This window comes from Egretta garzetta, unplaced genomic scaffold (genome assembly GCF_000687185.1).
Source record: "Egretta garzetta isolate BGI_Z169 unplaced genomic scaffold, ASM68718v1 scaffold223, whole genome shotgun sequence".
In the NCBI taxonomy this organism is placed as follows: domain Eukaryota; kingdom Metazoa; phylum Chordata; class Aves; order Pelecaniformes; family Ardeidae; genus Egretta; species Egretta garzetta.
In genome coordinates, this window is record NW_009259033.1 from 324,018 (window position 1) to 351,991 (window position 27,974).

At 41.7% G+C, this 27,974-nt stretch overlaps 1 protein-coding gene across 2 annotated transcripts in view; it reads left to right on the forward strand.

Moving 5' to 3' along the window:
* The first annotated feature begins 27 nt into the window (after positions 1–27).
* The window catches only part of ZBTB46 (zinc finger and BTB domain containing 46), a 54,769-nt gene continuing 26,822 nt past the window's right edge, over positions 28–27,974 (forward strand). For both annotated transcript variants that reach the window (XM_035890367.1, XM_009634785.2), the window contains exons 1-4: positions 28–197; positions 6,782–6,909; positions 8,709–8,848; positions 16,462–17,431. In XM_035890367.1, coding sequence (XP_035746260.1) covers positions 8,795–8,848; positions 16,462–17,431 — 1,024 coding nt within the window. In that variant the 5' untranslated portion in view covers positions 28–197; positions 6,782–6,909; positions 8,709–8,794. The remainder of the gene's footprint in view (positions 198–6,781; positions 6,910–8,708; positions 8,849–16,461; positions 17,432–27,974) is intronic.

The window sequence follows — 27,974 nt, forward strand, 5'->3', positions numbered from 1 at the left end:
CTGCGTCAACACCCAGCTCAAGGGAGAGGAGAAGAGACAAGGGGGCATTTTAACAGCAGCTCCACTTGCGAATAGCCAGCCTCAATCCCGGCTCCAGCATTAAAACCCTTTCCGCCCCCTAAAAACCAGCATCCGTGCAAGTTGGACCAAGAGTTTGTCAGGAGTGTGGTTCAAAACTGCTTGGAAAAAGGGATGAGGTAATAATACTGGTGAAGCATGTTGTATTTCTCTCTTTCTCCCTCTCTCTCTCCCCCTCTCTCTTTCTCCCTCTCTTCTTCTTCTTTTTTTTTTTTTTTTTTTTTTTTTTTTTAAAGCCAGGCCTGTTTTGGGTTATTGTCTCCCCCTAAAGCCAGACATAGATCGCCTGGCCTTGCCTCCATTTTAATTGCAGGCTGAAATGGGGGAAGTGACCCTTTTAAAAAAAAAAAAAAAAAAGCAGCAACAACCCCCACCCCCCAAAAAAACCCTTGAAAAAATAATGCTGTTCCTTTGGGGGGATATAGGTGGTATTTCATAATGCTGTAACAAGTGCAAAAGTGGCTGGAAATGTTTTCTGTCATGCTGGGAAACTAGTGAGGTGTCCTCCCCTCTCCCCAGAAGAAAGTGTTTGTAAAATTTGGCTGAGGGGAGAAGGAGAGGTGCTGGGAAAGGTGCTGGGAAAAGAAGGGGTTGTGCTGCTGGATTGCCTTTGTGTCTCTGTAAATAGACATGTCAGTTCCCAAAGTAATACAAGTAGTGTCTGATAACTCAATCCCAGATGACAAATAGAGAATGGAGCAGATTTTCGGGACTGTAATAGTGGGAGGATTTCTCTTTTGAAATGGAGGGGGGGGGGGGGAAAAAATGTTGGTACCTCCTGAGGAGGTTCTTCACCGGCGCGTTGTTGTGAAGCTGAGCATTCGGATGAAATCCAGAGGTATAAACCGATATTTATTTATTTTTACACCTGACAGGGGAAAGATAAACAAAGGAGAGTTTAACAGCTCTTTAATGAATTCCTCATGCTTTTTATTTTGCAATCTCAATGATTCATTTGGCAAGCTTTACAGGGCCGGATTATTATCAGCATTGTTTAAAGCCACGCTAATTAGGAGATGTGTTTTGCAAGCAGTGGTATTGTAGGCACCTGTACCAAAGTTCTTGCATGCATTTTAATTGCATCACTGGTATCATTTTTAGCATTTAGTCGCTGTAATATAGATCCAGGTCTCAGTTCTTGAACTCGATCAAGTATTTATTACAAGTGTGGGTTCTCAGTGTGCATGGAGCAGCTCTGCTTCTGATGCATACAATGATGTATTTTCTCAAAAAGGAGAGGGAGTATTTTTTCTTCTTTTTTTTTTTTTGTTGTGGGGATTAAAGGGAAAAGCCACGTTATCCAAGAAGAGTGAGAAAAACACAATTTTGAGGAAGCAGCTTGCTGTGACTGGATAGCTCTTCCACTTTTAGCAATACCTTGCTTGAGCATTTTATGTTTTTATAGCATCTTTTAATTGGAAACAAAATTTGACTTTCCCCCTTCTAAATTCCGTCTAGCTTCTCTCACTGTCAAGTTTTGTATTTTTAAATCCTCAGTGATGGAAAAAATGGGTGGAGTATATTATTAGTCACAATATTTTCAGCATGTGGTGAGGAATTATCGCTTTAAGGTGTTTTTCGGGAACTGACAAGAAACGGGTAGAGGAGGCTGCCCCGTGGGCTGGAGCAGAGCTACAGAAGAGTATTTAGGGGAGCTCCCAAACGTAGGCTCCTGAAAAATATTACGTGGTTGGGTGCACTAGTGGGATAACCGTAACTGAAATAGAAAACGAGTCTTCTGCTTTTGATGCAGCCTGTCCAGGAGGGGGAAACTCGCTCACAGCTAAACTTCTCTCGCAGTTGCTTTCATAGACTCTACGTTAGCTTTGGTGTAATTGAGTCAATTTTGGTATGGTACCAAAAAAAGGGGGTACTGTAATAGCTCTAGCATTAGGCGTTTATTCGTATACTGTAAACGCTGCTTCAGTCTAGAGTGCGTAGGATTGAGCCTTTGAAAACATGACCCGTACACGGGGTTCTTGGAGACCGCAGAAAATGGGCCACTTTCTCCCCGTGGTCTTTGTTTTCTGGGACAGTTGTACAACACTGGATATGTTCTTCGCAAGAGGATTTTTTTTTTTTTTTTTTTTTTTTTTTTAATAACTGGAAGTGCTTAAAAGAAAACCAGTTTAGTGGCCTCCCCTGCCCAGCAGTCCCCTCCCCAGCAGTCCTCCGTCGAAAGGAAAAATGCCTTGTGTTTGAAAGATCTGTTATTTGCTGTTAATAGGGCTGCTTTTCCACCGGTAATGTTCTGTGTCGCTGTGAGGTTGAGCATATTCTTCTTGTCTTTGCTATCCACTTGTGTGGATTTTTTTTTTTTTTTTTTTTTTTTTTAGATACGTGTTTTTGAAGTTTCTAAGCAAAGTTTCCTGTCCTCTCGGCAGCGCAGCAGCAGGCTAACACCCAATCCAAACTGCTATTGCTTGCTTTCAGAGGAGAGTTATTTCATCAACAGCTCAACCTTTCCCAGGACGTTTTTCCCTTCCTGCTGGTTTTACTGGCCGCTCCAGAGCACTCCCTAACGCTCTCTAGACTGCCCCTAAATTGGTAAAAAGCATTCACAGGGGTTTTCCTTGCTCCTGTGTGCTTAGTTTAATGGGCAAACAAAAGGGCGAAGAGAGGGCTTAGTTTAAGTCTTTGAAGAGCTACCTGCAGTTGTAATGGTTATCCCACATGGCTGTTACAATTCCCAGGAGCCAGTGGTTCGTGTCCATTCCTGGCTGCAAGCATTACCCTAGAAAATTCTGACACTTTGCACAAAAGGATTAATACCGTCTTTCAGTTTTGCTTCTGGCTTACGACTGGCTTGAATATTTCTAAAGGCGTAGCTTACCTGTGTTTTATGTGTGTGATATTTGAAACTTAAAATGTATTAATAGTGAAAGGAAGCACGCCGTGGGGCTGTCTGCAGATAGCAGGGGTCACGCTAGGCGAGAGTACGAGGACCTACCACGGCTGCGAGGTGGAGACAGGCATTTGGTCTGCGTGAAGTACTGCGGGCTTGCTCCTCGCCTACGGATCTCCGTGAGCATTTTAATGATATTTTGGTCGAGTACAATGACAGTCGGGACTCCAGCGTTAAAATTCGTTGCTTCAAAACTGCACTTTATTCCCTCTTGAGGACTTTCTGTTTCACTAGACGGTACGTTTGTGGTACAGCCCCCTTAAATACAACCTTCAGTAGTTGGTTTTCTCAGTTCCCTCTAGATCTTTAGTCCTTGAGGCAGGATGAGAAATAAAAGCGTGTATCGCTTGTTGCGGGACTTCTTTCACTTGAGATGCAGGAGGAAGGAATCTCGACTTCCCTAAACAGTTCAATAGTTCTCTGGTTTGTGCTGCCTCGCTGTATTTGGGTGCACGAGGATGTCCAGGTTTTGCAGGGATAGCTGCTTGGGATTCAGTTCCTGTCCTACAGCTGTCGATCGAATGTGCTGGTGTGGTAACAGCTTTTTTTATCAGTCTCCCCTCCTGTGAAACAGGGGTGCTGCGGTTTACTCAGCTCTGCCAAAACATTTTCAAATATACCGATGAAAAATCATAGTTGTGCTAAAAATGCTTATTCTTCATAAATGCAAAGGAGTGTGAAGTCCTCGCTGAATTTCCTACGAGATATGATGGAGTTCAGAGGCTCGTGGGTGGGGTTTTCTGTCCCTTACCAAGTTAGCTGTGGTGCAGTTATTTTCTGAACAGCTGCTTCAACTTTCTTTCATACCCATGCATTTAAGAAACGTCAGTTTGTGTTTTGACTGCTGTTGAAATCTTGGGTTTGAATAGCCTCTGAGTGCTTCGCAGGCAGGATGAGATCCTTGACAGTAATTCTAATTAGATGGAAATGTGTTCCACTGTGCGGTGTTTTGTTGCACATAGGTAAGGATGCACGTGTGCGTTGGAAGGAGCCGTGCAGCTGCTGAGAGAGGCAGCAGCTTTGCTGAAATGTAACAGGTAGATGCCAAGTGAGAGCTGAAACTCCCCTTTTTGCCTTGCTTTTGGAGGATGTGGCTCACTTTTATTCCAGCCCGTGCAGTGGCCATCCCTTCTGTCCTGTTACTTGCTTGGCTTGTGTATGCACTCGGGAAGAAAAACATTCTGCAGATGTTGGAAGTTACCCAGCGTTTGCTTTATAGTAAAAGTGGGTTGGGGTCTCCTGTAACAGAGGGAGGCAACGAGGCGTCGGAAATATTCTACAAACACAGCTACTAGCTTATGTATGGATTAAAATAAATTTAGTAACAGGAATGTCAGAGTGTGTGCCAGGAATTTAGCTGCTTAAGATCCCTACGTAGAAAAGTGAGTAGGGTTTTACGTATTAAAGAATAGGTTTATACCTGTGTATACTGAAATACCTAGTTATCTTCCCTAATTATTTCCTCCTCAGGTGATGAACAAACTGCTTATTCCATCCAAGCGAGTTTGTTTCCTGGTATTTCTCACCTTGTGATGAAGAACTCTGCAGAAAGAGTTGATATTTTGGGCGGTTAGCTCACTCTCTTTGAGGAAAGAGTTAAGCAAAATTTGCACCTTTTGCACTGAATACGCCATTGGAGGAAATACCTTTCTGACTAGTGCTCAAATCGTGCCCTGAAAGAGAAGAATTGATGGTCTGTATTAGCCATTAGGTGCTTAAAATACCCAAACTTGACACCAACTAATTTAAGTACTGATAAACGAAGTCGTCAGGATGCTGTACTCCTGAAAGTCCTGCCACTGTAGTACTGGAGAATGAGGTGGTGGCTAAATATAAAACTAGCTTATTGACTTCCTTCTTATTACCACTGTATCCTTCTTGGCTTCAATCCACTTTTTCTTTTTTTTAATAATAGTTGATCAAATCTGGATTATGAGATTTATACTAAAAAGTAAAAAGGGACACTTACCCAAGGCCCTAAGTGCTTGTACCACGAATTGTACAAACAAAATTAGATTGCTCACAGAGCACCTCTTACGTTATCTTTAGTTTTGCACTGGTTGATTTTTTTACTCTTGGATTATTCCTGACCCCTTACGTGTCTTTTCTGTCTCTTAGGTGCTCTTCCCCTTGGTTCTTCCCACTGCTTCTCTTTAAAAATTACCTCGTGATTCTTCCTCCTCCTTTGGCTCCCTCCCTTTTGACGTGCTGAGTTTGGGAACTTTAGCAAAGATCCCCTAGTTAAAAAGCCAAAAAACAATGAGAAAGTTTGGGGAGAACCGTTCTTCAGGGCAATTCCCTGTGTGATATGCTTGCAGTTCTTCAAACTTTTTTTTTTTAAGGTGCTTTTTAGATTGTTTTTTGTCTAATAGATGCACAAGGGCCTTGCCTTTTTGCTTAGATTCCCTTTGTGACTCATCTCTTTCAAGTTGAAGTTTAAGGTCTTGTAGGAGTTAATGGCACTTGGACAGGTAAGTGTCATACTAGCCACAGGCATTTGGATTTTTTCAGGTTGTTTTTTAATCTTCGCTGCTAGGATAGCAGATATATCTGTAGTTACATTCGGGGGTGGTTTTTTTGATATCACCAGGATTCTCAAGCCTGCTACCCTGTAAGATACTTGCTTTTTAAGCACTGGCTAGCTCGTCCATGTTCCTACTGCGTTCTGCAAGGTCTGTGGTACAGGCAGCGTTGGATCTGTTCTTCTCTTGGCGCGACCAGATGAGAGAGAGAACAGAGAACAAAAACAGGGGAATGATACGAGCCAACTGTTTCTGTACTGTGGTGGAGCTCTCCATGATGGAGAGAGAGGATGGAGAGAGAGAGGCAGATGGACGGAGTTGGAAGTTATGGGGGAAATGAGTAAGGGGAATGCAGAGGAAATATGCAGATGGATGGAGTTGGAAGTTATGGGGAAATGAGTAAGGGGAATGCAGAGGAAATATAAAGAAATATTACTGCAAGTAAGCATTTTGAACTAGAGCACGCACCTAGTGCCCCGTAAGGAAAGGTGCATCCTGTTGTATTAGCTAATTGTTACCAGTTGGAATATTGTATTTTGGGCTGTGTAGCTTTTACAGGCACGGAAGAGAAGGTTTTTACCTTCTGTTAGGTATTTGCCTCTTTTTCTGTATCTTTGTGGGGTTTCTTTTTGCAATTTTTTTTTTTTTTTTAATGTTGTAAGAGGAACAAACTGCTTTACTCAGTGCTTCTGTGCACACTGTTCTTTAATTTGAGGGTGACCCTGGCTTTTGAAGGCTGTGTCGGTTGAGTTGGGCAGGACTAGAACTCAAATATCTTACTCTGTGTAATGTGGGCACATAACTTTTCTGTAACTTTAGGCAAATGTTTTGGTTTGGAGGGGAATCGCTGTGACTGGGAGGTTAGATTAATACGAACCCCCTTTAAAGCGTGTGAATGGCAGGTGTTGCAGAAACATTAACTGAAGCTCTATGATGATAACTAGATCAAACAGTATTGTTAAAATTGTTTGAAATCCTCATGTAAGGTACTGGTTTTTACAGTGACTTCTTCAAAGCACTTCTGTCGAAGCATAGTCACTTGTTAATAGTCTTAAAATCTGTGCGTTAAGCTCTAACTTAACACAAGGGCTAAATAAGTTTCCTGTATGTCAGAATATATTTCCTATATGTCAGAATATTTCTTGTTCAGAACGGCAAACCGTGTTGCAAATGCGCAGTTATTTAACCATTGCTTGTAATTATGTGGCACTGAGGGGTTTTGTCTTAAGTTTAGGTTCTAATTTTTGCCTCCTGTTCTTCCCATTCCCAAATACAGGACATCTGATGAACCAGTTGGAGCTTGTTACCAGAGACCATTCTCCTCTATCCATTAAATCGTGCACTATCCAGCTGTGAAACATCGTGACGTTTATTTTTGCTAACAGTAAACATTTTTAAATATTGGTAAGTTCCCAGCATTTAAAGATATTTTTGTAATGTGGTAAGGGAAAAAAAGAGTATCTGGAGATAACATTGTCATGAGGACTTAGTTCTTTATAAAATTTGACTTAACGCTGATAACAGGCTGGTTTAGAAATCTTACCCAACTGCAGAAGTTGAAGAAATACCTCTGGCTATTCTTCTCTCCTCCCGCCTTGCGGTTGGGCTGCCTCCATTCATCACGGTCACTTGGTTCTCTCTGTTCGATTAGAAGAGGAAAACAGGTGCAGAGCTCAAAGCAAGAAGAAAAAATGCAGAGCAGTGCAAAATAGCGTAGGTCTCAGCTTTACCGTTCTTATCAGACCATTCTGGCTCATTTTGTGATCCTGGGACAGAGGTGTAAATGAGTCTTAACAGTAACAGTCCTAAGACTAAGTGACAATACGCACTACTTTTACACTTTGCTAACAAAGTAATTTCCCATGTGTCTCTGTTAGTCTGGCTCCCTCGCTCCCCCACTTTATTTTTTTTTTTTTAACTGTCTAAATAACAGGACTAAAAAGAGCTAGCCAAAACAATTGCTATGGAGAAGCAATCAGAATTAGAGAAAGGCAAGACTTGGCAGTCTGAAATAGAAATTGAGAACGAAGTCAATGGTATTTGCTTCAGTTGGGTCATATTTGTTTTCAAGATTTTCACAGTTCTGCTTGTTGCCATAAGAATGCTTGGATTTTCCTTATTCATTTGTTTATTAGATAGGTTTTTTCATCATTTATAATGACATTAGTTCGTATTGGAAAAGCTTTCTTAATTTTTATCTTTGTTTTCTTTCACAATCTGTTACTACAGAAGGTCAGTCTCGAAATCAACAGTATTGATTTATAGCTTATTTTCACTAAGAGAGCTGATCTGTATGTTGGAGATGTCTGAAATAGAGATTAGAAAGATACGGCACATACTTTGCTGTGATGACTAACAGTATATCAACAGGATAAAGTTTCGAAGACAGTGTGGTCAGAAGCTCTCCTTGAAGTTAAATGTTGCAAGTGTAGTGAATATGCTATTCTGAAGAAAATAAAGTCTGTTTTGTATAAGAAAAACAGTTGTTCAAGATGATGGTTACGGTGGATGTGTCCTCATAGACAAAAAACCTTTGTGTAGATGAACTGTTCCTACTCTTTATACCTTGTAGTCATAAATGTTAATATTTTATCTGGGAAGTCTGTCTGTGAAGGTGCCTTACTATACCCAAGTATCTATATTTTACACAGAATTTTCCAAGTCCTGGAATAGTTTAGTCTCTTAACCTGGAATGGTGTCAGCCAGTAGAAACTGGCCATTAAATGTCTTAAGAGAAAATTCTCTTGGATATTCCATTGCAAACTTGATTTCTTTTCTTCAGGAGTTGTGCTGGTAGCTTTTTAACCTCAGTGTTTTATAGGTCAGATGAGGTGAATTAGTGCCCTTCAGGCCACAAATGTCTCTTTAAAAAGTCATTAAAGTCAGAATGTTTTGAAAAGCTACCAAACAGGAAACACTGTTGTTTCAAGGACCTGTTTGAAGTTTTAGTATCTAAAATTAGAGGTTTTTTCCCTGTACTTTAAGAAGTAACTCTTGCTTATATTGTTGCAGAAAGGTAACCAGGATTTAATTACCTGCAATGTATTGATACGCTTTGAGTTAACATTTCTGGGCGTTCATTGTCGTAAAAAGAGGTGTTTTAACTGAGTTTGGCGGGAAAGCTCTTAAAAATACATCACTGTTGTTCAGTAACCTTGTGGTTTACTGCTAATAACTTCTTTTGGTTTTGTTTTTTATCGTAGTTCTGTCTTTCTCCTACAAGAGTTCGTGCCAGTGCTATTGGAAGGTTGCAGAAAAGTGCACTGCCTGTGCTGCCCTAGGGCTGTTGATGTCCTCAGCTGTTGTAGGAGAAACACTAGACCTGGAACCCAGTTTGTTACTGGTAAGAAGTAATTGTCTTGGATTTTAATTTTTTGTTTAATGTTGAAAGTTTGCATGCTTTCTCTAGCAAAATCACCCAAAATCTTTTCGCTTCTTAGTACTTTGAAGAACACTATAGCAAAATGTGCATCTCTGGTCTTTTTTCTTTTTTTTTTTTTTTTTTCCTCTCCTGTTTTTAACTTCACATTTTTTAAATTGCTAATTCTCATTTCTAATTGCCTTCCTTCCAACATGTGAAAGCTAACAGTTTTCCCTTAGCTTTCATTTTCAGACCTGGTTTTCTCTTGAAACTTGTGCGCTGTCAGAGCTAATGAAGGTTAAGCGATGGCTTTTTCTAAGGCACCTTCAGAAATTCTGTCTTTTGGTTGCACTTTTGTAGTGTCCAGCTTCTGCACTCTATAGCTGGCCCCGTAACATCAGGTAGATGATTTGACAGGGCAAAGGCCAAAGCCAAGTCTCTAGTCTGAAGTTCTGGAGTAGAGGGTGAAATGTTGAATGAAAGCTCCCTGTTACTTTAGGTTCTGCTTCTTGGAGTTAGACTTTGCTTGTGGTTCGTGTTTGGATTGCAGAAACAAAGCTTCGACGATACGAATGACGAGAAGCGCGTAGTGTTTTGCATGTCCTTACTCTTTTTGCTGAAATTTGCCTTCTTTTAATTCCTAATTGCATTCAGATCTATGTGTTTTCATGGTAGAAGCAATTGTAAACAGCTGATGTCGTATTTCTTGGCTAGATCTAACCTGGACCGATGGGGACTCCTTGCCTGCCCTCAGACCTAGCAGTTTGGGTGAGCAGCGGGTGTGTTACAGCTACTGAAGGTGTAATGCTTCACCTTTGCTGCTGCTGTTTGAACCCTACTCATGGGCTGTCTGGATTGTAGCTACGACAGCGATGTTAAACGGAGATGTGGTTTTAATGCTGTCAGTGCAGCACTGGCTGGAAATCGGAGGAGAAGTTTTGGTGAATTGTCATCAGGCAGATTTTAATTAAACACTGGTAGGGGCTTGTGGTTTTTTGTTTTCTCCGCAGTCATTGAGAGTTGAGTCGGCCTCTCAAATCTGGTAGTAAAAATATAATTAGTTTGGATTTTTATTAAGTTCACTTAAAATTGTTTGCCTCCCAAATTCTTGCCTTTTCTGTAATAGTTCTCAGACTGAATTATGAAACTTTTCTTTTCTTCCTGTGACTCCTAAGCTATAAGGATGAACGTGCACTGTTGGGCTGTAATTAAACATTCTCAGCCCCAGCCGTAAGGGAGAAGTGGTACACTGTTGTTTTCATGAAACTGTGAGTTGTGAGTAACCTCTTTGGCCCAAGGGTCTGGTTCAGCCTGTTTACAAACATCTGCCGGTTTCTCTTTGAATTCAGAGTTGTGGTTGGAACTGACCAACATCAACAACGAATGATCGGTTTTATGAATCGGAATAGGGAAGAAGAGTTTCTTTTTTGGCAACTGTTCATTTTCATGAGCTGTTACTTGTCTCTACTTTGAACAAAGCTGAACATACGAAGATAACTTTGGGGTATCTGGTATCAAGAAATTAAAACTCTTCTAGAGTTGTGTGCTCTTCCTCAAGCATACTTAGGAGAAAACACTTTACTTCTGGAGATTTGTACTTGTAAAGCTCACGAGCAGTGTCTTTGCAGGGAGTTATCATCCATTAATATCCCAAGTCTTCTGCTTGCTCTCTCATTTAGGAGAATAAGTACAGGTACCGCCCTTTTCAGTTGCTACGGTTACGTTGTGAGTTTTTTTTTTTGTTCTCGGTTCTTTTCAGCTCAGGGTACATGGATAGGAGGAATCCTATGCATTTCTGTTGTCTTTAATTGGATAAAAGTGAAACTCCTGCCTACACCGTGTCTTGTTGTGCAAGGAGGCATTTCAAGCCCAATCTCACCTTACAGAGCTCCTTTGCAGAGGAATTTAAAAAATGTTGGAATGTCTTGGGAGTGGAGACATGGACAGGGCACAGGGGAAGCAGAAAAGTGGGGTGTGTTGTTTGGGTTTTGTATAATAAACCATTGGAGTGAATTTGAGTTCTTCCTTAATCTGTTTTTACTTTTCTCTGAAGGGAGGGGGGGGAGGAAACAACACATTTTTGGTTAAATTCCAGTTGGCCTGTTTTCTCTAGGGAGCGTTGAGTGACTGGTGGAGGAGTGCACTAGTGAGTATTTTGGTACTCCTAACTTGTGTCCTTAGTATTAAGTGTAGAAACATGTTTAGAAAATTGTAACAAACTAAATGTCATGTAGTTTAAATTTTTGGTTCGCTCGTATTCTGAGAGAGCAAGAAGTAAACAAGCAAACAACGCTACCAACAACAAATACCCGAAAACCCCACTCTGGTCTCTCTCTCTCTCTCTTTTTTTTTTTTTTTTTTTTCTCCTGTTTTCCTTCTGAGTGAAGGGAGTTTATTTTTGTCCCCACTATTTCCCAGGGGACTGTACTGTAGAGGCTTTCATCTGTGTACTCCATTTCTTGTCTGTGGCTTTTCATCAAAATTCAAATAATACACTGAGTTTTAGATGTGACAGATTTGTACCCCTTAATTTTACTGGTGTTAAAGTTTTGGTCAGGAGACTTATTATGGGTATGTGTGCTGAGAGGTTGGCTTTGTAAGTATTGCTGGCTGCTCTTTTGAAAACCTTTCCAACAGTAGGTGAAGATTGTGTTTATTTAGACTCCTGTTATGTCATCAGGTGATATTTTCATGTTGAAAGAACTGTACTGGTAGCGCAAAATAAACAGTTTTCATAGGTGCTATATTTGTAGAATTAGGTTCATTCTAGCTGGGCTTAAAGATTATATAAATTATTAATGATCGCTTTAAGACCAGGTTTTTGACCACATGAAAAATAAAAAGCTGGCCTGTATCTTGACAAAAGTTTGCATGAAAGTGATTATTAAATCTGTTCATGTTTTTGTTCTTTTTGCTGTTACATCAAGTGGTGTTTGCTTAGGGACAATTTTTTTGTAGTTATTTTTGGAAAAGTAATAGACTTGAATTACTGTACTGCCTGCTAATTGACTTATGAAGAAAGCCTGATCTGCTACAGTTTATTTTGTGGAAAATCTACAGATGAGCTTTCATGGTTCATTGGCTTCTTGGAAAGCTGTGTTGTGGCCATGTGCTGTCATCACAGGCCCAGGATTTTAGTAGCTGCTCAACTTTGAAATCCTTCAGTGTAGTAAAAAGACCTGAGATAAAACAAAAAATATATCCTTGATCGTTGAGGTCTGTTTCTAAAACATCTCCACAGTTTACTCCATCTTCACCATCCTTCCACTAGAAGTTTGAAGGGTACTGCTTTTCTGAAGAAATCTTCCCAGAATGTCTTTTAAGTGGAGATAAATATCGTTACCAGGAAAAGGGAAAAAAAAAACCAAAACCAAACCCAACAACAAGCCACAAAACAGCATGTAAAATTGGAACACAAGAGCACAGGGTTTTGAAGCTTCCTGAATTTTTAACTACTAGCAAATTGCCTTAAATTTAACTTGGATTAATTCCCTAGTGATCCTTGACATTAAACGGATGTTCTGGTTTGACATGGGTAGACAGAAAACTAATTAATTCCTCTGAATTTGAGGCATATTTAATTTTCTCCCCCAAAGACCTCTCATTTAAAAGGTACAATGCTGTGACAAATGTTGAATGTGGAACAGTGCGTATGAGGTAGCAGACCTTTAGACAGAGGAAGATCAAGACATCTACAATAATAATTGCTGGTTTGGAAGATGTTGAATATTATTGATCAGACTGAACACGGGAGTGTCCACATCATTGCTTGCATCCTTCAAAGTGCTGTAATGTGCCTGCTGTCAGTGGAAAGGGTGCTGCTCTCTGTGATGGGCATCTTCCCTGCTCATCTCTCCATCTCTTTTTAATTAAAGTACTTTGGAAAGTATGCTGTCATTATTTTTACTTGTTTTCTTAGAATGTCAGGTATTTTTGCTTCTTGTCCAAAAGGTGCCTAGCCATCTTCTGCTCTTGTCCCCAGCGTCCTTGGAAATGTGAGCAAGGAAGATGCAAGGACTGTATGATCTGACCGTAGTGACATGCTTTTGTTCATCCGTGGCTTGCCTGGAGGGCGTCTTCTGCCAAGAGCTTGGTGGGTGGGAGGGAGGCCAATAAGGAATCTTGCACAGATTTTTTTTTTTTTTTTTTTTTAAAGTAAAAATCCCTTGATAGGAAATAAAGTCAGAGAAAAGCTATTTCATAAAGAGGCTAGCAAGTGCTTCATCCCTGAGAAGCACCAGGTTAGTCAATGGCTGGACCTCAGATTGGTCCAGTCTAAACCAAAGGTAGCAAGAGACAAATATTTTAATCTGGGTTTCTGGCATAGGCAGCTTAAACAAAGGACAAGGGGTATCTAAAATAGACTGTTACCAGCAGTGAGGGGGAACCCAACCGGCTGCACTAAGCTGGGTAAGCATATGAAATAGCAGAGAAATAAAATCTCAAGGAATCGGTGTAATTTCCAGGTGAAAAACATGGAAGAAGAAAAGCCGTTGTTGCATACATTTGCAAAAGCAGGTGAAGACACTGACAAATACTCCTGATGCTCATCTGTATTAAATTGAGGAAGATAAAATTATCCTTGCAGGAGATTCCCACCACCACTAATTCCAAGGAGGTGCTGTCTTGGAATATGGATTTTGGTACCTCTGAAGGAAAAGCAAAAGGAAATGCCATGTCTGAAACCTTCTGATCGCTTCATAATTGTATGCTGTGAGGTTTTCCTGTGTCTTCCTCTGAATCATGTGGATACGGCAGCTGTTGAGGATGGGATTGGTGATGGACAAGTCACTTTATCCTATGTGGCAATTCATATTTCCTGAGGGGGCTAAGCTGACTCTTCAACTCCTAACACTAGATGCGGCAGTGGTTTCTGGAATAAAGACAAAACTGAACTGTCATTCTGCCTTAAGAGGTGGTTCTCTCAAACATGAAGACGTTGGGAAGCGGTGGCAGCCACCTTCAGAGCCTGGGTTAGCAAGCTGCTCTGCTGGCTGGTTCCATCACAACCTTTTCGGGCCAAACACCTGAAAAATTAGTTCTTTTTCTTTTTTGTTCCCCTCACTCACTGATTCTTGGTTTTGATTTTTGTTTACTTATTTTGGCTTCTGTCTGAGAATTTGATTTGAGGTCTCCAGGCAGATTTCAAGGGTAGCATTGTTCAGATAGTGTAGAGCTACACTATTATTGACCTCTTCCAGTTCAAATAAAAATAAAAACAGGTTAGCTTCTTTGTGCATTCTGTGCTTAATTCTGTAGAAAAGCTGTATGGATTTGAAATAGATGAACCCCAGTTCAGCCCGTGTGTGTTGCAGGAGGGCGGTCCTTCCTTTCTTGAGGGAAGCAAATGCTTCTCAATGATCAGGGACCAGCTGGTCTTACAAATTAGCATTTCTGACACTGCCGAGGAGACAGCTCCGTTCTTGCAGAACTGGAGAGGCTTGTGCAGGCGATCTTGCATAACTTGAACTTTCAAATCATCAGGTGGCTCTCTAGAAGAAAGGTCCTGTGTCACGTATGTTCTGTGGGCTGAGAGGTTGTTTTCTAGCCAATGGTGTTGGCTAAACTAGCTATGTTGCTCCTGTAGATGATAATAATAGCGCAGACTAGGGGAAGGGGGCAGAGGTCTTAGGGATTTGTATCCCACAGTACAGGAAACCTACTTGCATGTGTCAGGAAACTTTTTAAATCGTGGCTGTCCTAGGACTGCCCGCTGCTGCGAGCCGATTTGAACAGATGGGACTGAATTTGTGTTTGAACTCGATGTATGTTAGAAAGTTGCTTCAAGCTCGCATCAGCCTCCTTACTGACAGCGCTTACGTTTAACCATGTACGCTTCAAGACCATGAGATCTCAGAAATACAGTGATTTGGGTTTCATCAGCAACCACCAGCAGCCTAAATCCAGGCTTCTGATGTGTGCACCTGCCCATAATTACATTTGGAATTTGGCCTTGTCAGCAGATACCAGCTTCACAGTTGTATGTTGACACGTGGACCCACATATCAATTTTTACAGGTGGAACTTCTTATATTGGAACAAATTTAAGTTTTTGAGAGAAAGGAGTAGACATCCTTCACGTTGTGTGGCAGCTCGGCGCTCTTAATTAGTTGGACCGTTAAACCACTGTTACACGGTATATAAATCTCAATAGCAACTTCCAAATAAGCGGTACAAGCTAGATAAACTGGCAGAAATTAATGCCAAGGAATTTGTAAAGCCGTGGCAGCAAAGACGGGTATGCGAGGGTAGTGGCTGCCGAGGCATGGTGTTGCAGAGGGTAATTCGTCGGTCTGTTCTGGTGCTGCCAGCATCCATCCCGAACATCGCGAGCGTTGTGAACCTGAGGTCATCTCACTTGAGGGACAAGAACGCGTTGAATGCGCTCGTCCATGTTGATGTTCTACTTCTCTTGTATTTGTACTTTGCAGGTGGGATAAAATTCAGTCTGAAAATTTAAGCACCACTGATTACTGCCAACATATCCACATTTAAGGCCTGTGTTTTCTGTTTTGGAGTGTAAGAGGAGAATAATTTGGGGCATAACTTAGAAGATTTGGGTCTCTGCCATGCTGCTGGCAGTAACTAGCCTTTTTTTGGATAATACTGTCAAATTTTATGAAAGGTGATCAAAAGTCCTGTGAAATCTCCGCTTGATGGATGCTTTGTTATCGTGCTCATAAGCATCCTTTCTAAACATGAACGTTTAGGCAAGGTGATCAAAAGTCCTGTGAAATCTTCTCCGCTTGATGGATGCTTTGTTATCATGGTCATAAGCATCCTTTCTAAACATGAACGTTTAGGTGATTATTAGTATTTTTCTACCCAATATCTTAGGGTGGTTGTGGGGTAAACTTGGAGATGTAAGGCCAAGGAAATAACATGCTTGATCTCAACGTTAAAAATCTTGTGCTTGTAAGCCGTTCAGCTTCAAACAGCATTAATTTCATAGTTCTATCGCCAGTTTAGTTTGGGTGAGGACTTAACGTTTTGTGATCTGTGGTCTTGGATTTGCCTATTGCTCTTCTGACTTGAAAACCATATTTATAGCCCCTCAAGGGCAATATAGCAAGGGAAGTAGCTGGTTCCAATTGGCTTTTGCTGTTTGAGGATTTCGGCTCTTCAGTGTGCGACACGTAATGCTTGGTCCCTTGAGGAACTCGTGTTACAGAGTGCTCTTCAGTAGTTTGTCTCCATCAGTGTGGTTTCAAGCGTAGTACCTCGTTCAAAACCAAACTTTACTGAACCCAGACGGTAAAACCCGACAGCTGTTTTACCCAAGTAACTTAGGACAGGTTTTCTTACAAGCCTGTAGTAATCTAAAGAAATGTTTCACTGGGATGTTATGAGCCACTGGAGGATTGAGCTTCAAATCTAGTCCCTTTTAACGTAAATTATTTGAAGTCTGGCAAAAATAAGCTGCATTGTGTAATGAATGTGCAGCCTTTCGAGGCAGTAGATGTATTTTGTGGCATTCTCTCAAGATGAACCTGTTACTTAATTTGGTACGACTTGGGGTTTGTCTCAGTCTTTGAAAACCAAGTCTGTGAGCGTGTACTGGGTTTTGTAATACTGTCATTTCCTTCCCCGTACAGGACTTGTGGAAGAGGAAACACAAAGATTTCCAGATGAATAACCGAAAGGAAGATATGGAGATTGCTTCCCACTACCGTCATCTGCTGCGTGAGCTTAACGAGCAGAGACAACACGGCATCCTCTGCGATGTTTGCATTATAGTGGAGGGGAAGATATTTAAGGCTCACAAAAACGTTCTGCTTGGGAGTAGTCGCTACTTCAAAACGCTGTACTGCCAGGTACAGAAAACCTCCGACCAGGCCACAGTCACCCATTTAGACATTGTAACTGCACAAGGCTTCAAAGCAATCATTGACTTCATGTATTCCGCACACCTAGCGCTGACCAGCAGAAACGTCATCGAGGTGATGTCAGCTGCTAGCTATCTGCAAATGACAGATATTGTACAAGCCTGTCACAATTTCATAAAAGCAGCTCTCGACATAAGCATAAAGTCAGATGCCTCGGATGACCTCGTCGATTATGAACTTGGAGCCCCTTCCAGCAGCAGTACGGATGCTTTGATTTCAGCAGTTGTGGCAGGCAGGAGTATATCTCCCTGGTTAGCTCGGCGGACAAGTCCGGCAAACTCCTCTGGAGATTCAGCTATTGCCAGCTGCCACGAAGGAGGGAGTAGCTACGGAAAAGAGGATCAAGAACCAAAAACAGACAGCCACGAAGACATTTCGTCCCAGTCTCTTTGGTCTAGTGACATGGGCTATGGGTCTTTACGTATCAAAGAGGAACAGGTTTCACCGTCACATTATGGAGGGAGTGAACTACATTCTGCCAAGGATAGTGCAATACAGAACGTGTTCTCAGAACAAGGAGTAGGGGATGGCTGGCAACCCACTGGGCGCAGGAAGAACCGAAAAAATAAAGAAACTGTGCGGCATATTACGCAGCAAGTGGAGGATGACAGCAGGGCAAGTTCTCCAATGCCATCTTTTTTACCTGCCTCAGGATGGCCATACAGCAGTCGAGACCCAGGTAAGTCATTCTTCCCGCTTCTGTGGTTGGCATGAAAAATGTTAATTAGATCTGTTTACAGTATGATCTTATCAGTCTCTGAAGTATATTAGCTTGCCAGAAACTGAAAAATGTAGAAACCTGTGTTGCCAAGGATTCAAAAGAACCAGGCGCTGGTCCTCAGCGTCACAGCAATGCAGGCTGGTTCTCCTGTGGAAGAACTGGTAGTTTTTGTTTTGGCCTTGAACACAGAGCAGCCTAAATCACCCCCAAAACACCATGATAATTGTTGGAATTAATGAGAGGAAAGATTGGAATTTATTTTAGCAGGTGTGCAAAATGATGTCAAGGCCGAAGAATTTTCCTTGCAGAGTATATTGATGATGTAATTACACTGCACACAGGTGTAATTTAGTCTTAACGATACTATCTTCAGTACTTCCTGATAGTCAGGTGTCACTTTCTCACGTGTAAGAAAACCACCATAGCTTGTTGCTGGCAATGGCAAGATAAGTGTTTGGTAACTCTTCAGAATAATGTGGTTTACTGAGGTACTGCTAAGGCTTCACATGTATTTCGATGTGTGACTACTTGTAGTCTGAGATGAGCGGCCGCTTTTAAAGCGTACAGCCAGGGAGAAAAATGTTTTCTTGACTTCTTTTGAATCTGCAGTAGTTACTTCTCTGTCTCGAGATGACCGTTCTGTTTGATTTATGAAGCACTGGCAATTAAGAGATCCAGGAATGCTACTGATGCAGGGGTTTGGATGTTTTTTTCCTAAGGGCTCTAAGGGAGTGTGGTGTTAAACTCCCTCAAGCTGACTTGAGGAACTTTGTGCTGGGAGTTAGCCTGGGTTTCATTGCATACCAGAATCCAAGTCAGCCAGGAGAAAGGCGTGTGAGATTATACATCCTTATGTTGCCAAATTCAGATTAAAGCAGCAATATAAATAGTACTGAAAGTCTGAAGAGTCTTTATGGGCTGAAAAAGGGTGTTTAAGTTGCTTACGTACTGAAGTTTGTGTGGTTTTTCATTGAACGGGTAACTCTCTACAAATGTCTTTAGATTTATTATGTTTTACAATTATCTGCTGCAGCAAGCTTGCATGTAATTATTCTAATTGGCTGATGATAAAATCTAAACAACGTTAGTTAAAAGAAAAATGCGAGATAACTTACAATAACGGTGATTTATGAGGAATCCTGTTTTTATAACGCACGTATTTTAGGATTGTTGTGAATGAAGATGTGGCGTGGATTGCCTGGTATGCTATTCACAGGCAAATATTTTTCACTTTCACAGCATCCCATAAAACCAGCTCAATCACTGGTCCTGTCTGTGAGGGGTACGGGGTTGGGACAGGTATATGAAGCAAACCGCACGTGTCGGAGTGACTGCAGAAACAGAACTGCAACTCTGATCGTCTTAGCAAACCGCTTATAGATTGAATGTCTTTAAACTACTAAAACCAGTGCAAAATAGAAGAGATCGTATCGCTGGAAGCTGAATGATGTCTAGATTACTTAATTCCTAATTGTTAAGGAATTAAATAGAAGTGGCTTTTTTTCTTTACAACTGTTTGTGGATGAGAGGAAGATGGCTTCGGGTGTCGACTCAGCGCGGCGCTGAGACAGCGCATCAGCAGGCACAATCAAATTATTTGTTCCAAATCACGTCTTAAATGCAGTTTCCAATAAAAGAGGCGTTTCGAATGATGGGAAAGGGGAAACAGAGTGGCGGTGGCGGTTGGGGGAGTAGTTTCAATATTCCGCTAGTGCTGGTAAAGCTAAAGGAAAAACTGAATAGCAAAACTTCTCGCTGTCCAAAAGGAGAGGAATGCCAGAACCGAACAGGCACGGGGGCTGCGTGTGTTGGCAGTGGCCAGCCGGTCTGGCTGCTGCTCGGAGAGCAGTGCGTGCAGGGTAGAAGTAATCATGCTGGGCAAGGAGGATGTTTGGAGACTGAGCTGCTCCTGGTTTCCCTGTGTTGGCCATCTGGAGAGGTGAGCAGAGGTGAAATTCTCCTTTCTGCCCTGCTGGAAAGGGACGTTTCTTTGCACTGCGGGGCCTGAGCTCGTGCGACGGGCGCATCTCTGGGGAAGCATACAGTAGGAGCCCTGTGTGCATTTGAGGTCAAATTTTCTTGTCTTTTGGGGGATTTTTTTTTTTTTTTTTGGTATGACTTCAGAGGATTTGAGATCTCTGCGCGTTCCATTTCAGTTAACACTTGGTCATCTTGGCAGCGGCAAGCCTCTCGTGTGCTTGTGCGTGTAGATGTGTGGTTTGGGTGAAATCTGAGTTGGTTGCACGGGTGAGATCGCTGCCCTTTCAGTGTGGAGTGAAAGCATCCCCGCTACCCCAAACCATCGCTCTCTTCATCCCCACAGGCAGTAGGGTCTTTTGGTCTCACGTGAATGTTACCCATCTCCAGCAGGTGGAAGCAACCCCCTTGCAAACTGCTCCATCTCCCAAGTTGCCAAGCTACAGGGTTCTGCTTAGGTTGGTTATTTGGTACCCCAGGTTCTTTGCTTTTCTGCTAGAATTCAGAAGTAGTCTAGAGGTGTTGCAAACTTCGCTCCGATGCATGACGAAAAATTGATTCTCGTGTGTGAAAACGGCTAATGGCAGGTGCCGGCACTGCGTGACGGGGGTATTTGGGGTGTGTTTAAATTTCAGCTTGAAGTCGTCTTTGATTTAGTAGCGTCAGGCTTCTTCGTTCTTTAAAACAGACTCCACAGTCTAGGGCTCTTTCTTTACCTCATTTATTTAGAAGTGTGCCTATCATATTGACCTAGCCAAGATGAAAAGGTGCTCCTTTGCTGAGGAAAGGGGTGTTGAATGTCCTTTCGTAAGGAGCTGAGAGGGGAAAAAAGGTTACCTAGAACTCTTCGTTCTTTGAGGCTCGTTCACTTTTCTGATCTATTCAGTTTTTTAAGATGCTGCTTGTTAAGGCTGAAAGCCCTCATTGTGGGATAATTTGGGTACCATTTGCAAACGCCTCTGTGCTGGAGGACTAACACAGACCTTCTGGCAGTGCAAAAGCGCATTTAGGAGAGTCCTTCCTAGAAGTTCTGTGTTGGTGTCTTCCTCCTGAAATTGTGCAAGACGTTAATTTGGTCTTGCTTGCAAGCAGCATTGCGCTCCAGCAACAGGCAAGCAGCATTTTGGAAAGTGGATCTTGCAAGTAACCATTGCATCACCCTTTGAATTCAGTGATTATTTGAGGCAATATACTTCACGGATTAAAAATACTCCCCTACTCCTGCGTTATACAGGATTACTTAATTTATGTTGTATTGCAAAGAAACTCATTGCAGTCCCTGAAACTTTGCATTTGAAACAACAGCTCATTTACACTTCATAGTGGTGCTTCTTTCAGTGGAAACATGTTCTTATCAATACAGCCAGAGTGTACTAAAGTGTCCAAATACAGTAGGCTGTACTTAAATATGATGCAACGAGGCCTCAGAAAGACACTTTTTTTTTTTTTAATTGAAAGGATAAGAAAATTCTTTCCAAATCAGTTGAGTCATTTCCAGCTGCTGGTGGGGTGCTGCTGAGAGTCTTTGAATTCAATCACACAATGGATTAAAATAAAAAGGAGCGTCTGGAGCAATCTTATTGATGGTAATCTAACATCATGGAGACAGCCGAGATGCTTAATGTCTGCCACGAAGGGTATATCTTCTTCTTCCTCCAAGAAAGAATGATCAACTAAGATTTGCAAAAGAATCCAAACGCCGTCAAGATGCTAGATTAAGAATGTGATTAAGCTCTCAGTTTCTACAGGGTGGTATCAGTCAAGCACAAAGCTTGATGAGGACCATCTTTTCCTGCTAGTTTCAATTTATTAACTTGGATTCTCTGTTTAGCATAAAACACATTAGGTTTTTTCTTTCTCATCCTGTTTGGGTTGTTCAGGATGTCAGTCTGTCATTCCTGGTATGAAACATTCATATATATGCTTTCCTCACCAAGCCACATTAACTTGGAACAGCAATTCTCCAAAGTAAACAGAAGGATGGGCTTTTATAAATAATAACTTTCTTCAGAGCTGAGCCAAGAAGAATTTCCTCCACAGATTTGCCAAAATAACAGGTCTGCCTTTTCTTTCATCCTTTTTTCTTGAACTTCGTAGGTTTTCTAAAGAAACATATTACTCTTTGTTAGTCTTAATATCAAAGATGCTTATGAAATGCAGAAGTAGTCTTGTACCTTGAGCCGTCTTCATTTTCCTTAGGTTGCTGCTCCTTTAACGATGCTGGATAAAGTTTTTACAGGATTACACATCCTAAGTGCCTAGCCTACAGGATCAGGTGGTATTTAAAATGTTCTCGCCCAAGAGGACCATTCTCTTCACTAGAAGAGCTTTTAAGCTACCAAAACGTTGCTGGTTTTGCCTCTTCGTGTAATGGAAAACTCTGTCACTTGGAGGGTGTCTTTTGAAGAATTTATTGATGGTTTTATTAACGTGTTAGTTCAAGCATAGTAGTTATGATTCAGGAATTTATTTCTAAGGAAATACTCCCACACGTCTTCTGAGTGTTTGCATCCTAAAGCTGCGAGTGAATTTTTGTGTGCCAATTGACTGTGAAATGAAGCTAATTATTTTCAAAACAGAACAGTCATTTTTAAAGACACTACAGTTTGGGAACTTTTTGCTTTACTTTGGGTACATGTAGTGAAATTGTTGTATTCTGTAAGAAGAGCTTCAGGACTTAAGTAAGCCCGGAGTAGTGACCTTCATGGGAAGGACAGACAGGACTTCACTGCATCCTTCTGCCTTCACAGAGTTCCAAGTCCCTTTAATGTTTTCCCATCAAAACCTTTAATCTTGCACAAGTTTCCTCCCTCGTGGTGAGGAGACGTTCAAGTTCATCATTTTCCAATGACACAATCTGATTCCAGTGCCTGCTGCAGGGAGTTGTGCTACTGGCTCTCCGAGAAGACTGGATACAGCTGGTGGTGTAAGCCTGTTCCTATCCCTTTTTCTGAAGTCTCCGTTTCTAGAGAGCAAATTATGATCACAGGGAGTTGTTGGCGAGCGCAGACGCTTAACCATTGGATCATATAGTGAGCTTACATCTCAGAAGGCTTCAGAGGGAGGCAAGAGCAAGCTCGGTCTAGATGAACGCTCAGCTAATTTTGCGCAGGTGAGGTCCCTGGACCTGACAGCAGGTAGGTGAATGTGTAGATTGTCTTACTACAGGATTACTTTATGCTTGCAAAAAAAGTCCTTTTCCTCAGCAAGCTACCGGGCTTCCCATAACTTTTTCACCTTTTCAATGCAAATCTTCAGATCCTTCCTTGATTTTTGGAAAAAAATAATAATATTTTAAAAAAAAACAGTGAAAATTCCATTGTTTCTGTTTGTGTTATTTGGCAAGCGTGTTAGTCCAAGTAGCGGAACAGATGTCTTGCATAATGAGAAGAGGAAAAAATTGAGCATGGTGTTTATATTCAGGATTCAGGTGCATAAGGAACTCTTTTAAGATTTTTTTTTTTTTTTTTTTGCTCTGCAAAACCTGTATAATACTGCTGGCTTTACATGATGCTTTCTGAATAATCAATTTACCTGCCCTGAAGAGCTGGTGTTTAAAAGAGAAGAAAAAAAAAAAAAATATCTTCGGGCTAGCACCGAAGGTTAATATTAATGAAGAAATAAAGAAAAAGCAGTGCAAAGGAGTTCAGAAAGAACGGGGCTTTGCAATCGGCGACAGAGGCTGTTTGGTGTGAAGGATTATGCCAACATGGAATAGAGACGGGGAAAGCGAAGGAGGGGTAGCGTCGTATAGGAGAGAAGAGTATGAGGAAGGGGAAGAGGGGTAATAGAGAGCTGAGAGTGAGGAGACTGAGACTGAGCTCTGAGAACAAAGAGCCTGAATTTGGTGTCGTAAAGGTGGTATCCAAGACAGACTGAAGAGATGAGGGACCAAGATGAAACCAGAACGTGTCTGCACTGGGAATACCTGTTGAGTGTTAAGGCACAATGAACTAATTGATTTTTAGGCTTTTCTACTCAGCTATCCCCATTAGAAATGGATAAACCTTACTGAGACTAACTCTCTCCTGTACAGTCAGTCTTTACTCTTCTTTTTAACTTTGGCAGCCCAATATTCAAAAGCTTTTGCCCCAGCTTGAAATGCGGCCACGTGGTCAACATGGGTGCTCCCAGGTGCTGTCCTGCTCTGCCCGTCTCCCGTTAGCGGCAGACCGAGCCGTCTACTCCGACCTTTACAAAACTTCTGTCCCTGCTCCTCAAAAAGTGTACAAAGAGTGTATTTTTTTTTTGTGAGATGTGGTTATCATGTACTTTGTATTCACTATTCATCTTATCTAAAATAAAGATATATTGGTGAATTGTAGATTTTATGGGATGAGAACAAATGTATTGAAGGAGATGCTGAGGGAGGTCTTAGTTGGTAGACTGAAAGCATGCAAGTGTTGAAACGATCTGCACAGCCTGGCAGCCGAAAAAAAATCGCTGGGACAGAATGCAGTCATTTATTCTTCCTTTAAATGGATTTTGCTTTGAAGAGATGGAGTCTGCAATCCATCTGCCATGGTCTGAGTTCTGGTTGGGATGTAAAAACTTAAGGCAGGTGTTTAAGTATTTGTTACAGCAACGAACGAAAACTAGGCTGGTTAAAATTTCAGTTGTCAGATTCATATCTGATGTCCTAAACCAACGTGGGCTCAAATTTTAATAGTTTCCTACTGTTAGTTCATTATTGAGATCATTCTTTTATGCTCAGGTTTGGAAAGATCACTTTTTAAGGAGGGTAGATGTTTTGGATCAAAACGTTCAGCTTATTGGAAAGGTGTTGGAGTATTTTTGAGGGTAGGTAATAGTAAACTACAAATTGCCTGCCACTTGGAAAATTAATTACTGCGATTTCCCACCTGCTTTTCATGAAGTTGTAGTTATGGTGCAAGGTATTAAAATTTTCTTGGCTACCATTGAGGGGGTTTTAATGATGTTTTTACTGGGGAGATGATTTTAACACCTTAAGCAGTGGTAGTTGGTGATGCCAGGCTTTCAGCCAGACCTGGAGGGGTTACAGATCTGTGCTCTAATGCCACCCCCAGAATTCTTTCTTAGCGCTGAAATCAGCTTAGCCTGTGTTCTGCATTCCTCTGGCTTATGGAGCTGCCCAGGTTTCTAGACCGTCTTTGGCACTGTCTTCATGTGCATGAAGTTCACTGCACAGAGGTAGCTCTTAGTCACAGCAAAATGCAAAACCGAGCAAACAAACAAACAAAAAAACCCCAAACACGGCACCCTGACCTCTGTGTCCCTACGCTGAATTTTGCAGAAACATTGCAGAGTGAATAATTCAGCTTCTCCGTGTCACCGCAGTTACAGGCTAACGAAACTATTAGGATGCAGTCTTTGCAGGAATAACTTCTGAGTTTCTGTTATTAAAGGGTTAGCTCAGGTTAGTTTCAAGTCTGGAAACGAAAATCATTGTTTTAAACCTAGAAGCTTATTCCCTGGCTACACCCTGGTTTAAAATGGTTCCACCCTAAACCAGCTTTAGCTCAGAGCTCAGTGTCTGTTTCCTTTCCCCACCCTGCATTCCATTTTCCCCAGGCTGCAAAGCCCTCCTCCTCCTCCTCCTACTCTTCCTCCTCCTCCCTATGGTAACAGCCCTGATTCTGTTAATCTGCTTTAACTCCAGGGATCAGAGGCACTTCCCCTCTCTTGAGTGCCCTTCTCACTATTTTATTTCTTCCTTGTGCCAAGGTTCCGCTAGGCTCATCTTTACAGAGATCTCAACATTTCTAAAAAAAATATTTTTTTTACCTTTTTTTGTTTCTTTTCTGAAACTGCAAGTGAGAAATCAAGAAGTTTTTACAATTTTAACATAAAATTCTAATCCTGTTTTGCAGTCAGCACTGTTCAGGACTTTCACTTTCCTATTTCAAGTGTTGCCTTTGCATTAAAACATAGTAGGAGTGCATTCCTCAGATACAGTGTCTAGGAATCAAACCCAAAAACTACTTTGCTGTATTGGTCTCAGTTTTTTTTTTTTTCTTTAAATTTCTTACAGGCAGTTGTTTCAAAAGGTAAATATTTGTTCTTGAGGATTTTCAAAGGCTATAACTCAGCATCTTGTCGTATCACGAGTACCAGTGTTCATATTTAACACGATGCTCAAATGTTGTATTTCTGTCCCTTCCCATTTGTGTCTATTCACGTGCAGATGTGCAGCAAGAGACTGTCTCTGTACTGAGGAGCAGCAGAAAATATCAGCCCTTTTACTGCGTGAGTTTACAAGGCTCAGGAAAAGAGGTCAAGCTTACAGTCAACCTTAATATTTTTGAAGTGATAGTCTGCATATTTTGGGGAACGAGAGTGTGGCTGAAGGTATTTCTGCACTCCTCAGTCATTGCTGCTTCTGCAAGGACCGCTTTAATATTCCATTTTACAGTAGTTTCAAAAATAATTAACTCATCCCGTTTAATCATTCCTTTCTTTGGATTTGGGCCTTTTGTTGTGTCTTGTTTTGGGGAAGATCAGCTGGTTGGCCAGGTTTACTCTGTAGCCCCGCAAACTTGAGTCAACGTCACTAATGGGCAGTGGGAGAGGGGCAACCAGCAGCTGGGTTTGGGGCCAGGGGCTCCTTTTGCTGTCACAGACCACAGAAAAATACCTGCAGAATTTGATTCAATATTAGAAAAACAAATATTACAGGAAAGAGAGAAAAATGGATTGCCCCCCACACCGGATACCTGGAGCAGTAGAGGGAATTTTCCAGTTAATATTTGTACCCTGATTAGTGTTTTGAGGAACACAAAGATGGAGATGTATCTGTGCTTTTAGAATATCGCTGCAGAAACAGCAATATAAAACCAGGTTGTATTTGTGTAGAATAAGCCTGGTTTATTTTAGAAATCACTGTTCTAGAGGTATTGAGGAGAATGTTTCTGTTGGTAAAATTTATATGGTGAACATCCTATGGCTGTAGGCTAGAAAATTATACGCAAGCCTATATGATGAATGCTGCCTTTCAGTTGGCGTGGACTCCCCCTGAGCCCTCCAGAAACAGTAACCACATTGGAAATGTGCCGTTTGAGGCAGGTTGGTGTTTCTCAGCAACTCAAATCCCGACAGTGCAGGACGGCGTCCCAGGTCGCCTTGCTTTGGGTCGTGGCTGAGAAGCTGCAGTGGGACTCAAACCTGGAAGAAGAGGGGTGGGAAAGCGCGGCCTGAAGGAGACCACGTTTTTGGTTCCATAAGGATTCATTTAAGACACCTCACAGTCTTTAACATAAAGTCAGTTTTTAATGATCGTGTATGTTGTGGTTAAATATCTGTGTTTGCCCGATAGTTTCCTGAGTTCTGAAATCGGAACTCGCTTTGAGTGCTGCGCGCATTTATTATATCCACGTGTATGCTGTTAGGTCTGTAAAACAGTGCTAATCAAAACCAGCGTAGCTCATGGCATCGCTTCTCTATGTAAATATTACGGTATGTGAGAATGCTGGGGTTTGCTTAACAAATAGTGAGTTGTGAAACGCTTGTGAAGGATTCCTGTTAGAAAGGAGGGGGTATCTGAAATGCAAGCTTCAAGGATATTTTTAGCAGCTGGTAAAACGTTGTCATTTTTCTACCAGCCCCGGGTTCTTTTTTAGTCCCAAGAAAAAACACTAGGAAATGAAAGCTTTTTTTTTTTTTTTTCCTGTGAGTTTAAAAAATAATTGTCTTGCACAGAAGGAGATCAAGCCAAATCTTCATAAACTTATACAAGAAGCATCATCCCTGAAATTTTAGATGAACTCTGTTGTCAGGCAGATCTGTACAGACACTTGACACAAATAGGTAGAAGAACCCCAGAAAATTAAGTTTTTGATTTCGTAGAATCCTAGAATGTTTTGGGTTGGAAGGGACCCCTAGAGGTCATCTAGTCCAACCTCCACCTGAGTTTCTTTCAGAAGAGTTTGGCTCGGGTCATAATCTGGCAGTGTCCTTGCAAGAAAAGCTGAGTTTAAGTGGCTCCCACTTTCCCTTGGTACTTAATTGCACCCCCACGCTCTCCTGCCGTTGTTCCGGTGAAAATGTCTGTGCAACCATGTAGTGAACCAGTTTGGGGAACTGATCTGGGTTTAAAAATAACTTTTTTTAATAAACCAGTTTATTTTTAACATATTAGTTCCTGTCTCAAGTTCACCTCACAGTTACGCATGTAGTCTTGGTACAATCGAGGGAGTAGCAGGGGAGGAGGCAGGAATGAGCGTTTGGGGTGGGAGAAGTTGCTGATGTTGGGACCTCTTCCCTCGCCCCCCTCTGCCCTTTCTGCCGGTCATGTTGTAAACAAAAAAAAAAAATGGCATTTGCCACTGTGCTAAAAGTTACCCAGCTGTGTGCAGGAGATCCGAAACGACCACCCAGAAAGCGCAATGCCTGCGTCCATCCCAGGTAGCTTCCAGGGCCGATGCTGTTTACTTTGTTCATTAACAACGTGGGCGGTGGGATGGAGTGAACCCTCAGCAAGCTGTTGGATGGCACCAGCCTGGGAGGAATGATTTGCTGGAAGGCAGCACTGCCAGACACAGCAGGA